The sequence below is a fragment of the Hyla sarda genome, chromosome 11 (genome assembly GCF_029499605.1).
Source record: "Hyla sarda isolate aHylSar1 chromosome 11, aHylSar1.hap1, whole genome shotgun sequence".
NCBI lineage: Eukaryota > Metazoa > Chordata > Amphibia > Anura > Hylidae > Hyla > Hyla sarda.
This window is the reverse complement of record NC_079199.1, coordinates 95,964,216-95,979,945: the sequence shown is the minus strand read 5'-3', so window position 1 is coordinate 95,979,945 and position 15,730 is coordinate 95,964,216. Positions and strand designations below refer to the sequence as shown.

Here is a 15,730-nt window from a genome sequence, read left to right as displayed (position 1 = left end):
TATATATATATATATATATCTATGTATATATGTGTTTGTTTTTGCTTATATAGTGCAGAATAGCCTAATATTAAAGGGGTACTCCGGTGTAAAACTATTTATTTTAAATCAACTGGTGCCAGAAAGTTAAACAGATTTGTAAATTACTTCTATTATAAAATCTTAATCCTTCCAGTACTTATCAGCTGCTGTATGCTCCAGAGGAAATTCTTTTCATTTTTGAATTTCTTTTCTGCCTGACCACAGTGCTCTCTGCTGACACCTCTGTCCATGTCAGGAACTGTCCAGAGTAGGAGCAAATCCCCATAGCAAACCTCACCTGCTCTGGACAGTTCCTGACATGGACAGAGGTGTCAGTAGAGAGCACTGTGGTCAGACAGAAAAGAAATTCAAAAACTTTCTCTGTAGTATACAGCAGCTGATAAGTACTGGAAGGATTAAGATTTTTTATATAGAAGTAATTTACAAATCTGTTTAACTTTCTGGCACCAGTTGATTTAAAATAAATTGTTTTCCACCGGAGTACCCCTTTAAGAGAATAATATGGAGGATCTTGTGTAGGCCTTGTGCTTACCTGTTTTAGCTGATGTGGCAGGCATGAAATTGGCTCCAATTTGGTTTGCAATTTCTTTACTGATGCCTACATTCCCAATGAATCCTCTGGCTGAGGGTGTGGTGTTTGATCACTGCACCTGGTCATCTAATCAGGCTGCTGGTGCTGACGTTCACCCAGGTGAACAGATTAGACTCAGTTCGCATTATGAGCAGTTTTAGGGTCACACGAAGCGCATCCGCAGCGGCTTTCACACCAGTCACTAGAGCATGCTCCCAGCTTGTTGCAGATCTGCAGTGGGAAATCCGCTGCTACGGGGAGACATACAGGGCTTCACAGCCGCAGCAGGGAGCTTGCTCTAGTGACTGCCATCGGCCCCTACGCTGTGGATGCGCTACATGTGACCCTACACTTAATGCGTTTTCTTATTCTTATTTTCTTATGCGTTTTTTGTCATCCTGTAGTTCACAGGGAGTCAGCTGACCCAGGACTGACATCCTGTCCTGACACGTTAAGCACTGGAGGGTTTGGAGAGTCAGACCGGTGATCACATGACCCAGCTCCAGTAATGAAATGTACGGATGCAGATGTTCCTGGGATAAAGAAATGGTCCTGTAGGAGTAGTTATGGTGCAAAAATAAAATGAACAAACTCGGAGTACTTCTTTAAAGCTCAAAGACCCTATTGCAGAATTGTCTGATATGGGACAGAGGCATCTTTCGGCCCCCCCTCAGTTTTGCCCGGCATGGGGGGTGGGGGTACGGGTGTGACCGCGCCCCCTATAGTAACTGCCCTCAGTGACTAGATAGAAGGCCAGCAAGGCAGAGAGCTACCTTAAAGGGGTACCTTAAATGTAAAAAATATTTGTCCTTCCAGTACTTATTAGCAGCGGTATGCTACAGAGGAAATTCTTTATTTTTCAATTTCTTTTTTGTCTTGTCCACAGTGATCTCTGCTGACACCTGATGCCCGTATCAGGAACTGTCCAGAGCAGGAGAAAATCCCCATAGCAAACCTATGCTGCTCTGGACAGTTCCTGACACGGACAGAGGTGTCAGCAGAGAGCACTGTGGAGAAGACAAAAAAGAAATTCAAAAAGAAAATAATTTCCTCTGTAGCATACAGTTGCTAATAAGTACTGGAAGGGTAAAGATTTTTAAATAGAAGTAATTTACAAACCTGTTTAACTTTCTAGCACCAGTTCAGTTAAAAAATAATGTTTTCCACCGGAGTTCCCCTTTAAGCATGTGATCACTAAGGAAAATCAAATATAATTTATCACATTTTACTGTCTTAATACTATTTAGTGACTTTGTATCTGATAGAAAAGCAGCAAAACATTAACCTCCAAGTCAGTCACTCAGCTACATCTAAGCCAGTGGTCGACCACCTGTTGCAAAACTACAACTCCCAGCATGCCCTGACAGCCGAAGGCTGTCAGGGCATGCTGGGAGTTGTAGTTTTGCAACAGCACGAGAGCCATAGGTTGGAAAACACAAATCTAAGCTAAAGATCTAACAATACCCTATTAGGTGTTAGGGCAGCCGGGATGATGGGGGTGATACCACGTGTTCAATGGGCAAATACTGAGTGTTCTAGACTACAGTAACCCAACAGTCATTTAATACCAGCCATGGAAATCTTATATATTCACCAACCATCCCAATGCTATAGTGTCTGGTTGACGGGGACCTACTATACTAACATGCAGAATAGTCATGCGTTTTTATTTATTTATATATTTATTAATTAATCTATTTATTTATTTCATTTTTTTTATTATTATTTTTTTCCTGATTTTTCTTTATTTCCTATCACTGCTCGGTCACTTTAAAAGCACAATTGAGTAAGTGTTTAAAAAAAAAAAAAAAGTATTTACAATTGTTCCCTTTAGTTTATGTCAGTTATATTCAATGTCATTTTATTAGGGTAATTTAACACGAGCACTAGAATTCTGCATCTGAAATCAGGGAAATATGTTTATTTTTTTTAGGTTTTTTTATTTTCAGGGGAAAGGTATAAAAGATTGGTGTTTAGGCCAGTGGCGTCCAGCCTGTGGCACTGTGGCCGATGGCGGAGAGCTGTTGTTTTGCGACAGCTGGAGAGACACTGGTTTAGGCCTTAAGTCACACAGGGCTGTTTGGATGGCTTTTTTTGCACTGGTATTGAAACCTGAAGAGAAGGAATATATATATATAGCACAGTACGCCACACCAACATAGTAGAATATATATATATATATATATATATATATATATATACACATATATAAAATATATATCTCTATAATATATATATATATATATATATATATATATTATCTATATTATATATATATATATTATGTATATATAATTTTTATATTTATATATAAATATATATATATTATTTTTTTTAGATATTATATATATATATATATATATATATATATATATATATATATATATATCTATAGAGGGGAATATGCAAAGCAGCTCATTACACCACCTTTTCAGGTAGTGTTCCCTGGTATCAGCTTGGCTCCGGTTAAGGAATATAAAAAGCTGATCGGGATTTATGCCAAGCCAGACTACTCCCCAAAAGGGAAGTAGTCTGGCTTAGCATAAATCCCGATCAGCTTTTTATATTCCTTAACAGGAGCCAAGCTGATACCGGGAAATACTACCTGAAAAGGTGGTGTAATGAGCTGCTTTGCATATTCCCCTACCCAGAATGCCTGCGGAGTGCTAATTGGCCTAACCTGAATCTCCGTTACACCTGAAGAGGTGTCCTCTCCCTGAGGAAAGTACTGACCCTATATATATATATATATATATATATATATATATATATATATATACACGGTATATATAAATAAAAAAAATATATATACATAAAATATATATAATATAGATATTTTATATATATATATATATATATATATATTTTATATATATATATATATATATATATATATATATATTCTACTCTGTTGGTGTGGCATTGCTGCTTACATTACATTGACACGGTACAGTAAAGTGGGCGGCGCTCTGTAGCAGATACAATATCGCTGGCCTCAAGATGGCAGATGCTACTGTGGACAGGTGATAAGTTATATTCTTCGAGTGACCCCTTAAATGACTTGTAGACGATGATAAAGATGGATCCGCTATTTTCCCGAAATTTGGTAGTGACAGCCTAATAATACTGACAAAGTCCATGACTCAGAACAGCGTTTCCCAACCAGGGGGCCTCTAGCTCTTGTAAAACTACAACTCCCAGCATGCCCGGACAGCTGAAGGCTGTCCGGGCATGCTGGGAGTTGTAGTTTTACAACAGCTGGAGGCTCCCTTTTTGGGAAACACTGCCTTAGAAGCGGAAAGTTTTTAAGGAATCTCGAGACATGTCATGTGATCCTACTTGGCACTATTGAGTGGCTGTGAGCAATGGATGCCACATATGTAGCACGCACTGTAACCAGCCCACTCGTTTAACCCACTAGTAACCCCGTTGTCTGCGACACATTGCAAAGAACTTGTCGTTTTTACATATAATACCATAAACATCCCTTATAGATGAACAAAACAGAAGGAGAAATCTTTAAGTAGCACATAGATCCCTATTCATACAGCACAAGACTCTTTATACTCTATGTAGGTTACTATAGTGTTCAGTACAAAATACCCAATTGTAAGGAGTGCACTTTGCTTGTTGAAGCTGCTCTACGGGTTTATTATCTACACGTTCCCAGCGTCAGCTTTAGTCTTATCGGGTAGAAATGGTACGAGTGGCGCGGAGGAGTCTCCCGCAGCCGGAGGCGGGCGAGTGGTCCTTAGGGTTGAGCCTTCATCTCGGGTTCTTTATCGTAGATGTAGCTTCCCACTCCACCCGTGTTCACACCTGGAATACAGAGCAAATCGTTACTCGTACGTTTTTTTTGCTGTTTTAGCGCTTGCAAGTGGTTCGTCAGATTTTACATCCCGCTTTTAGATTTTATTGTTAAGGTCATCAGATACATTAAAATAACAAAGCAGCAGCTTTGTTCACTATCCGATCCCACGCTAGTTTTCTGGTCATGTGACCAGCACAGCCAATCAGCAGCAAGTAACTGCTGCTTTGTTATTTTAAGGGAGTTCCGTTGTGAAAAATAACTTATCCCCTATCCGAGCGATAAGATTTAGATCGTGGGGGGGACCCAGCGCTGGGACCCCCATGATCTCCTGAACGGCAGTCTCCTTGAAGGGCGTGTTCCCGCACGGAGCGCTGGCCGACACGTCTCCTCCATGTATCCCATAGAGATACATGGAGGTGGCGTGTCGGCCGTGGCGTCCTGCGGGTGTCAAAATGGAGATTGTAGGGGATTTCAGAGCTCGCCCCCCCCCCCCGCCCCGCAATCTATAACTTATCTCCTATCCTATAGGTAATAAGTTATGTTTTGCTGCACTACTCTTTTAATGGGACTCTGCTGGACTCTATTTAATTCAATGGGACTCTGCCGCTGGAGAATCTCCGTGCAGAATTCCGCATGGAAATTCCATCGTGTGAACATAGCCTGAGACTTTTATTAGGACAGGAGCATATTCAAATTTATTAACACTTACAATAAATCTATATATATAAAACTCAACGTGTGTGTGTGTGTGTATGTATGTGTGTATGTATATATGTATGTTCCACAAAAACTTCAAAACGGCTAAAGATATTAACATGAAACTTGGCCACATGTTACTTATATGTCAACAACAAACATAGGATAGGTGATTTAACCCTTACCCACCCCCATTTGCCAGGGTCAGGGTTTTTGTTTAAAGTCCCATACAAGTCTATGGGAAATATATGTTACTGCATAACTTCCAAATGGCTGGAGATATTTCGATAATACTTGGTCACATGTTACTTATATGTCCACTTAAAATATAGGATAGTTAATTTAACCCTTAACTACCCCCATTTATGAGGGTCGGGGTTTTTGTTTAATGTCCCATACAAATCAATGGGAAATGTATGTTCCCACATAACTTCCGTACGGCTGGAGATATTTCAATACCTAGTCCACATATTACAGGTCGGGATATGAGGACGGGATGGGAGGTCGGGATAGGAGGTTGGGATAGGAGGTCGAGATAGGAGGTTAGGATAGGAGGCTGGGATAGGAGGTCGGGATAGGAGGACGGGATAGGAGGTCGGGATAGGAGGTCGGGATAGGAGGTCGGGATAGGAGGTCGGGATAGGAGGTCGGGATAGGAGGTCGGGATAGGAGGTCGGGATAGGAGGTCGGGATAGGAGGTCGGGATAGGAGGTCGGGGTATGAGTACGGGATATGGGGTTGGGATAGGACAACAATATATGATGACGGGATAGGAGGTCGGGATATGACAACAATATATGAGTAGTAATAGTAACTAAATAAATAAATATGTATTCGCTATTTTTTTAGTCTCCAGTCTTATGACTGTAAACAATGTTCAATGCTGAGGCATGGCATAGCATTGATCAGTGTTATTGGTGCTCTGCCTATACAGCCTGTCTGTATTCAGCAGCCGGTACTTACCAGGTATGATGCACTTTCAGCTTGTGAATGCACTTCATACACCAGGGTGGCGACAAGGGTGCACATGTATGGCTTGTGTCTTTAAAGGGGTCATCCAGGAATAGAAAAACACTGCTTATTTCTTTCAAAAACTGCTCCCTGTCTGTCTCCAGGTTGGGTGTGGTTTTACAACTTGGCTCCATTCACTTCAATGGAACTGAGATGCAGAATCACACCCAGGAGATGTGCAGCTGTGTAGAGGTAGTAGTAGTACAGTATAGAGCATAATGAACAAGGCAGGAGATGTGCGGCTGTGTAGAGGTAGTAGTAGTACAGTATAGAGCATAATGAACAAGGCAGGAGATGTGCGGCTGTGTAGAGGTAGTAGTAGTACAGTATAGGACATGATGAATAAGGCAGGAGATGTGTGGCTGTGTAGAGGTAGTAGTAGTACAGTATAGAGCATAATGAACAAGGCAGGAGATGTGCGGCTGTGTAGAGGTAGTAGTAGTACAGTATAGGACATGATGAACAAGGCAGGAGATGTGCGGCTGTGTAGAGGTAGTAGTAGTACAGTATAGGACATGATGAATAAAACAGGAGATGTGCGGCTGTGTAGAGGTAGTAGTAGTACAGTATAGAACATGATGAATAAGGCAGGAGATGTGTGGCTGTGTAGAGGTAGTAGTAGTACAGTATAGGACATGATGAATAAAACAGGAGATGTGCAGCTGTGTAGAGGTAGTAGTAGTAGTACAGTATAGAACATGATGAATAAGGCAGGAGATGTGCGGCTGTGTAGAGTTAGTAGTAGTACAGTATAGAACATAATGAACAAGGCAGGAGATGTGCAGCTGTGTAGAGGTAGTAGTAGTACAGTATAGGACATGATTAACAAGGCAGGAGATGTGCGGCTGTGTAGAGGTAGTAGTAGTACAGTATAGAACATGATGAATAAGGCAGGAGATGTGCGGCTGTGTAGAGTTAGTAGTAGTACAGTATAGAACATGATGAACAAGGCAGGAGATGTGTGGCTGTGTAGAGGTAGTAGTAGTACAGTATAGGACATGATGAATAAGGCAGGAGATGTGTGGCTGTGTAGAGGTAGTAGTAGTACAGTATAGGACATGATGAATAAGGCAGGAGATGTGTGGCTGTGTAGAGGTAGTAGTAGTACAGTATAGGACATGATGAATAAGGCAGGAGATGTGTGGCTGTGTAGAGGTAGTAGTAGTACAGTATAGGACATGATGAATAAGGCAGGAGATGTGTGGCTGTGTAGAGGTAGTAGTAGTACAGTATAGAACATGATGAACAAGGCAGGAGATGTGCGGCTGTGTAGAGGTAGTAGTAGTACAGTATAGAACATGATGAACAAGGCAGGAGATGTGTGGCTGTGTAGAGGTAGTAGTAGTACAGTATAGGACATGATGAATAAGGCAGGAGATGTGTGGCTGTGTAGAGGTAGTAGTAGTACAGTATAGGACATGATGAATAAGGCAGGAGATGTGTGGCTGTGTAGAGGCAGTAGTGGTAGTACAGTATAGGACATGATTAACAAGGCAGGAGATGTGCGGCTGTGTAGAGGTAGTAGTAGTACAATATAGGACATGATGAATAAGGCAGGAGATGTGCAGCTGTGTAGAGGTAGTAGTAGTAGTACAGTATAGGACATGATAAACAAGGCAGGAGATGTGCAGCTGTGTAGAGGTAGAAGTAGTACAGTATAGGACATGATGAACAAGGCAGGAGATGTGCGGCTGTGTAGAGGTAGTAGTAGTAGTACAGTATAGAACATGATGAATAAGGCAGGAGATGTGTGGCTGTGTAGAGGTAGTAGTAGTACAGTATAGAACATGATGAACAAGGCAGGAGATGTGCGGCTGTGTAGAAGTAGTAGTAGTACAGTATAGGACATGATGAATAAGACAGCAGATGTGCAGCTGTGTAGAGGTAGTAGTAGTACAGTATAGAACATGATGAATAAGGCAGCAGATGTGCAGCTGTGTAGAGGTAGTAGTAGTAGTACAGTATAGGACATGATGAATAAGACAGGAGATGTGCGGCTGTGTAGAGGTAGTAGTAGTACAGTATAGGACATGATGAATAAGACAGGAGATGTGCGGCTGTGTAGAGGTAGTAGTAGTACAGTATAGGACATGATGAATAAGACAGGAGATGTGCGGCTGTGGGACCCTGGATCATTCACATATACAGAACCACCATTATTCCAGAAATAACATTCTTCTTTTACGCACAAGGTTGCGCCTTTTTCTATGAATAGATGAGATGCCGCCTTGTTTGCTTGTTTTTCGTCCATTGCCACATAAATGTGTCCCCACCCCGGGAAAATACATCATCGGCATTCAACATATGAGACGGATTGAGACAGTGCAGACTGGAAAGGAACCCGGCGCTCTGTGAGCCAAGTGCACATGTGTATATCTAGCATACAGTCACTAACAGATGTCTCCTCTCCCTCCATGGAGATTCGTCTCGCCTTATAGAAGGTCATTTTCGCTTTCTCAAATATCCAGGATTAGGAAAAAATGATCGTTCCATGTCTGATGCTACATCTGCCTACACACAATATGACCGCCTATAGAGAATATAGTAGATAAGCATCTCATGGGTGGTGGTCTGACCACCGGGACCCATCTACTTGCGGGAATAAGGGACCCCTGTTCTTGTGGCATGTTGGGGTCAAACTTATCACCTATCCACATGATCTTGGGATATCCCCTTAAAGGGGTACTCCGGTGAAAAGCTTTTTTTTTTTTTTTTTTTTTTTTTTTTAAATCAACTGGTGCCAGAAAGATAAAAAGATTTGTAAATTACTTCTAATAAAAAAATCTTAATCCTTCCTGTACTTATTAGCTGCTGAATACTACAGCGGAAATTCTTTTCTTTTTGAAACACAGAGCTCTTTGCTGACATCAGGAGCACAGTGCTCTCTGCTGACACCTCTGTCCATTTTAGGAACTGTCCAGAGTAAAAGGAAGTCCCCATAGCAAACATATGCTGTTCTGGACAGTTCCTAAAATGGACAGAGATGTCAGCAGAGAGCACTGTGATCGTGATGTCAGCAGAGAGCTCTGTGTTTCAAACGGAAAAGAATTTCCACTGTAGTATTCAGCAGCTAATAAGTACAGGAAGAATGAAGATGTTTTAATATAAGTAATTTACAAATCTGTTTAACTTTCTGGCACCAGTTGATTTAAAAAAAAAATTTTTTTTCACCGGAGTACCCCTTTAAGGGTGTCCAAGCTGCGGCCCTCCAGCTGTTGCAAAACTACATCTCCCAGCATGCCCAGACAGCCGTTGGCTGTCCGAGCATGCTGGGAGTTGTAGTTTTGCTGCAGCTAGAGGGCCACAGGTTGGACACCGCAGCCTTGGACCACGCTGGAGGTAGGTGACGCTCTCATATAGCCCTCCAATAAATTTCCTACCTACATATTTTCTGGGGGCTTCTACCTATTAGGTGAGATTCCCTGCTAGAGGCTTCTACCTAATAGGGGGAAATACCTACTTACTTGGATCTCATCCATTGGGGGGGGGAGGGGTCCTACCTACTAGGGGGATTCTCTACCTAATAGGGGGGATTCTCTACCTAATTGTTCAGTGCTTTTACCTAATAGGGGGGACATTCCCTACCTAAATATTCAGGGCTTCTACTTAATGGGGGGATTCCCCACTTACCTATTGAAGGCTTCTACCTAATAGGGGGGATTTCCTGTCAAATTATTGGGGGCTCCTACCTAATAGGGGGGATTCTCTACCTAACTATTCAGTGCTTTTACCTAATAGGGGGACATTCCCTACCTAAATATTAGGGGCTTCTGCTTAATGGGGGGATTCCCTACTTACCTATTGAAGGCTTCTACCTAATAGGGGGATTTCCTATCAAATTATTGGGGGCTCCTACCTAAAAGGGGGGATTTCCTATCAAATATTGGGGGCTCCTACCTAATCGGGGGGATTCTCTACCTAACTATTCAGTGCTTTTACCTAATAGGGGGACATTCCCTACCTAAATATTCAGGGCTTCTACTTAATGGGGGGATTCCCCACTTACCTATTGAAGGCTTCTACCTAAAAGGGGGGATTTCCTATCAAATATTGGGGGATCCTACCTAATCGGTGGGATTCTCTACCTAACTATTCAGTGCTTTTACCTAATAGGGGGACATTCCCTACCTAAATATTCGGGGCTTCTACTTAATAGGGGGATTCCTTACTTACCTATTGAAGGCTTCTACCTAATAGGGGAGATTCTTTACCTAGCTATTAAGGGCTTCTACCTAATAGGATGATTCCCTACCTAACTACTGGGGGGCTTCTACCTAATAGGGGGTGATTCTGTACCTAACTATTGGAGGCTTCTGCCCAATAAGGGGGGGGGGGCCCTACTTACTGGGGGCTTCAACCTTATGGGGGGGGGGGGGATATCAGTATTTGGTATCAGTGAGCACTTGAAAAAAGTATTGATACTGGTATCGGGTCATCCCTAACTATAGCCAAGGTTTCTGTTTGCTTTTAACACTGTCTTTCCTGTTTATTTAGTCCCCTGATGAACCCCATTATCACAATACAGGGGGAAAGAAACATGTTGGAACATTGCGAGTTTAGGGACTGTTTTTGGGGCCAGGATATTTTACTGACAAAAGCATTGGTATTATATTTGGTTCAAGCATCCTCAGTGTTTGTTTGCTATTATGTATGTTGTGGCACGCAGTTTGTGATTCTTATTGTCTTGTGTACACATTCCTGTTTGAGTATATTTGAAGCAAATAAACGTTAAGTTTTAATGCTGGAGCTATTTATTGGACATGCCTCTGTTGGACAAACCATTAAAGAGGTTATTCTGGATTTAAAACAAAAAAACAAAAACAAAGCTGCTTTCTACTAGGAAAAACGCCACACCTGTCCTCAGGTTGTATGTGGTATTGCAACTCGGCTGCATTAACTTCAATGGAACTGAGCTGCAATACCACACATGAACTGAGGACAAGAGTGGCGCTGTTTCTGAAAGAAAGCAGTTATGTTAGGCGTCCTGTAGCCTGTGTTGTGCCCTCACAGCATAACACAGGCTACAGGACGCCTAAATTATTTGTTTTGTGGACCTGAAGAAGGCATATGCTGGTGCCGAAACACCTTGTCCTATTGCTCTAAACCATAATAAACTGTCCTGTGCTACATTGGCATTCCGAATTCTTTTCTTCAAGCAGTAGCGCTCGTTTAGAACCCCCTTTTTTCGTTTAGAACCCCCTTTTTTCCTCTCCTTTTCCTGGTTTCATTATTTCCGTACCCTTTCGCGGATACGGACAGGGGTTTTCGAGCAGCACAACTGCCGCTACTATCCTCCACTTCACACTCCCCAGGTGAGGTGCTGTCGCCATTGATAACCTCAGCGGGACATCACATAACCTTGAGTGCAGTGGTTTCTGACCATCCTACCACGCCCCCATCACACATGAGAGAGCGCCCCCACCTTATTCTGTGAATTTCCCTCTTTTCACATTTTTGTAGACTTACCTTTTGGTCCAAAAAGAATCCCGTAGCAAGGCTTGTGACAGTAGGGCTGCCCGTCATGCTGAAAGAAATAAACAGGATTATTAGTGAAGGTGGATCGAGTAATGCTGGAAGCTATAGTCAATTTCAACTCTATTGCACTCATTTTGCACAGATTTTGAGTTACATGAGGACTTTTTCACCCCTAAGGATGAATTTAGATTTCTGCAGGCGAGGCTGAACTGCCATTCGTAACCATTTAAAGGGGTACTCCAGTGGAAAAATTTTTTTTCCTATCAACTGGCTCCAGAAAGTTAAACAGATTTGTAAGTTACGTATATTATTTTTTTTTAATGCTTCCAGTACTTATCAGCTGCTGAAGAGGAGTTGTTCTTTTCTGTCTGACCACAGTGCTCTCTGCTGACACCTCTGTCTGTCTCAGGAACTTTCCAGAGTAGCAGCAAATCCCCATAGCAAACCTCTCCTGCTCTGGAAAGTTCCTGAGACAGACAGAGGTGTCAGCAGAGAGCACTGTGGTCAGACAGAAAAGAACAACTCAACTTCAGCAGCTAATAAGTACTGGTAGGATTAAGATTTTTTTTTTTTTTTATAGAAGTAATTTACAAAACTTTCTGGAGCCAGTTCATATGCAAAAACGAATGTAAAGCCATACATGCTAGGGCAGGACCCACCGTCTGGTGTGTTGGGATGTCAGAGGTGTCAGCTGCTTATTCCCCACTGACATAAGTATGTATACCAGCCATGGTAATGGGGTGACTGGGAAAAATGCGTACATGGCTGACTGCGGTCCTGCATGCATGGCTGGAATTAGACTTCTCTACCAACTACCAACACTTCACCATCCTTGGATACTAAAGATTTATATACATACATTGAGGATTGCTATTGGAACACATTGAAGGAACATTAAAGGGGTACTCCACTGGAAAACATTTTTTTTTTAAATCAACTGGTGTCAGAAAGTTAGACATATTTGTAAATTACTTCTATTAAAAAATCTTAGTCCTTCCAGTACTTATCAGCTGCTGTATCCTCCACAGAAAGTTCTTTTCTTTTTGAATTTCCTTTCTGTCTGACCACAGTGCTCTCTGCTGACACCTCTGTCCATTTTAGGAACTGTCCAGAACAGGATAGGTTTGCTATGGTGATTTTCTCCAGTTCCTAAAATGGACAGAGGTGTCAGCAGAGAGCACTGTGGTCAGACAGAAAGGAAATTCAAAAAGAAAAGAATTTCCTCTGTAGTATTCCGCAGCTGATAAGTACTGGAAGGATTAAGATTTTTTTAAATAGAAGTCATTTACAAATCTGTTTAACTTTCTGGCACCAGTTGATTTAAAAACATCTTTTTTCCAGTGGAGTACCCCTTTAATGGGTTACTCCACTGGCAAGCGCTCGGAACATTTAGTTCTAAACGCTGCGTGCGTACGTCAGCCACGCCCCCTCAATGCAAGTCTATGGGAGGGGGCGTGGCGGTAGCCACGCACCCTCCCATAGACTTGCATTGAGGGGGCATGGCCAACCCCCGCAGCGCGCTCACAGCTTTTAGAACTAAATGATCCGAACACTGGCCAGTAGAGTACCCCTTTAAACAATTCCTATTTAAAAAAAACACTCCAGGATTTTTTTTTCATGTAGTGCAGCATGGGTTATTACAAGATAATAATGTAGAGGTTCTTGTGTATGCCTTATGCAGCCCTGTTCTAGCTGATGTAGCAAGCATTGGGTTAGACTCCATATTGGATGCAATTCCATCTCAGAAATGACATCCGCCATAAATCCTATGGCTGAGGGTGTGGTGTTTGATCATTAATTAAGCTGCTGGGACTGGAGGTCACTTGGGTGAACTCAGACTTTGAGAGTTGATTGTTAGTTCCCATTAAGTGCAGCTTTGATGCATTTTCTTATTCAAAATGCATTTTTTTTAGAGAAATGTTGCTAATGTATGTTGTGATTCCCTAAAGTGAGCCAAATAGCTGTTGCAAAACTGAAACTCCCAGCATGGCCAGACAGCCTGTGGCACACTGGTTGGGAAACTCTGCTGTAAACATTATTAATAACAATAATAATTAGTAATGATATTATTCATACATATTATATCAATTTGCACAGCCCTGCGGCTCCACCTGGTGGAGGCAGTTGTGTACTGATGATTTTGGCCGCATAAACGTCTCGTCCTGCGAACGTAAATGCATTCCCATTACCGCGCACACCAGGGCCGAGTAGACATTACACATCAGGAAAATGGAAAGCCCTATTATAACCGGCGGACAAATGATATAAACGTTTAACAGCTTCCCCGAAGGTAACAAGATGACGGAGCCGAGCAGCCATTGTAAAGGAATCTGGAGAACAACAATGCCTGAATTAATCATGGGGGGACACTCAATACCTCCGACTCCTGGAAACAATAAGATCCTTTATGGCGCGGCGTAATTGAAGGCGCTCGTGACAATACCGCCTGAACGAGCAGTTATTCATCTAACACATATTAGGGATGTCCAAATTCATTATGACACCGCCAAGACGCCAAATCACCGACGGCGGACGCCAAGAATACTCACATCTCACTGACGGCAGAGGAGCAGACGCAGGAGCTTGTATTACCCTGTGGCTCTCCGGTTGTTGCACAACTACAACGCCTAGCATGCCAAAAGGCTGTCCGGGCATGCTGGGAGTTGCAGTCTTGCAATAGTTTTCTGCTGTCTGGGCATTCTGGGGGTTGTAGTTTTGCAATAGCTTTTCGCTGACTGTACTAAAGACGCTCTCCCCTATTATCAGTGTCAATCTTGGCAGTATTTTCCCGTTAGGATACGTTAACACTGGCGGATTACCTGTAGAATTTTCACAGCGTATTTGTTGCAGAAAATCTGCAGAGGATTGAGTTTAATGGGTCAGCAAAAAATCTGCAATGGAGGCAGATTTGCAGATTTCCCTTCGGACCCACCCACAGCGGATCTTCTGCAGCAAATGTGCTGCGGAAATTCTGCAGGTAATCCGTTCGTGTGAACGTACCTTTAGGGAACGTTAATGCAGCGGAACATTCCACACGGACATTCCGCTGCAGCAGAGTCCCGTTGATTTCAATGGGATTCTGCCGCACTGTGCACATGGCGAAATTTCCACAGCAGGTGTTTTTGCCGCGGAAATACACGTCGGCAGAAACGAATAGACTTGTCTGTATTTTCTGCGGATTGCGCTCGGAAATGCATTGCCGTCTAAGAGACAACGCCTTTCCGAGCGGTCTTAGCGCCCGCAAGATTTTCAAATGTGCGGAATGCCCACCCGTGTTTTCCAGGGGCTGACATTACGAACATTTTACGCTATGTGAACCTGGCCTTAGGGTATGTTCACGCGTGCGGAATTCTGCCAGAATATTCCGCACGGACATTCCAATGGGATTCTGCTGCACCGTGCACACGGCGAAGTTTCTTGCCTCGGAAATCCCCGATTCCGGCGTCCGCAGAAAGAATAAACACGTCTGTGAGACGGCGCATTTATGATCAGGTCCTAGCGCCCACCGGAATGACTACGATATCTGAACCTGGCCTTAGGATATGTTCACGCGTGCGGAATTCCGCCAGAATATTCCGCACGGACATTCCGCTGCAGCAGAGTCCCACTGATTCCAATGGGATTCTGCTGTACTGTGCACACGGCAAAGTTTCTTATCTCGGAAATCCCCGATTCCGGCGTCCGATGAAAGAATAAACACGTCTGTGAGATAGCGCATTTACGATCCGGTCCTAGCGCCCACCGGAATGACCACGACATCTGCCCGAACTGTTGCTCTCAGAATAGAGTTACAGGGATTGGCTCGCCACACGTAACCCCTTGCGCAAGTCACCTCCAAAAGCCCGGAGTCCAGAATTTGAAAAGGTGCGGCAGAATGCAATTGAAAACAACGGGAGGCAGCTGCACCGAAATTTCCAAACGGAATTTCTCCGCTTGGCGATTGCGTGGTGTGAACGGGCCCTTATTCTAGGGATATACTGCAATGAGGACTTAAAGGGGTACTCCCATGGAAAACTTTTAATTTTTTAAAATCAACTGGTGCCAGAAAGTTAAAACAGATTTGTAAATCACTTCTATTAAAAAAAATCTTAATCCTTCCAGTACTTTTTAGGGGCTGTATACTA

At 42.9% G+C, this 15,730-nt stretch overlaps 1 protein-coding gene across 1 annotated transcript in view; it reads right to left on the bottom strand.

Annotated features, from left to right (window-relative positions):
- Window positions 1–3,503: 3,503 nt before the first annotated feature.
- CRIP2 (cysteine rich protein 2) overlaps window positions 3,504–15,730 on the bottom strand; it is a 93,353-nt gene continuing 81,126 nt past the window's right edge. Inside the window, exons 7-8 of the mRNA XM_056546472.1 lie at window positions 11,598–11,655; window positions 3,504–4,432 (exon numbers count right to left, since the gene is read on the bottom strand). Coding sequence (XP_056402447.1) covers window positions 4,365–4,432; window positions 11,598–11,655 — 126 coding nt within the window. The 3' untranslated portion in view covers window positions 3,504–4,364. The remainder of the gene's footprint in view (window positions 4,433–11,597; window positions 11,656–15,730) is intronic.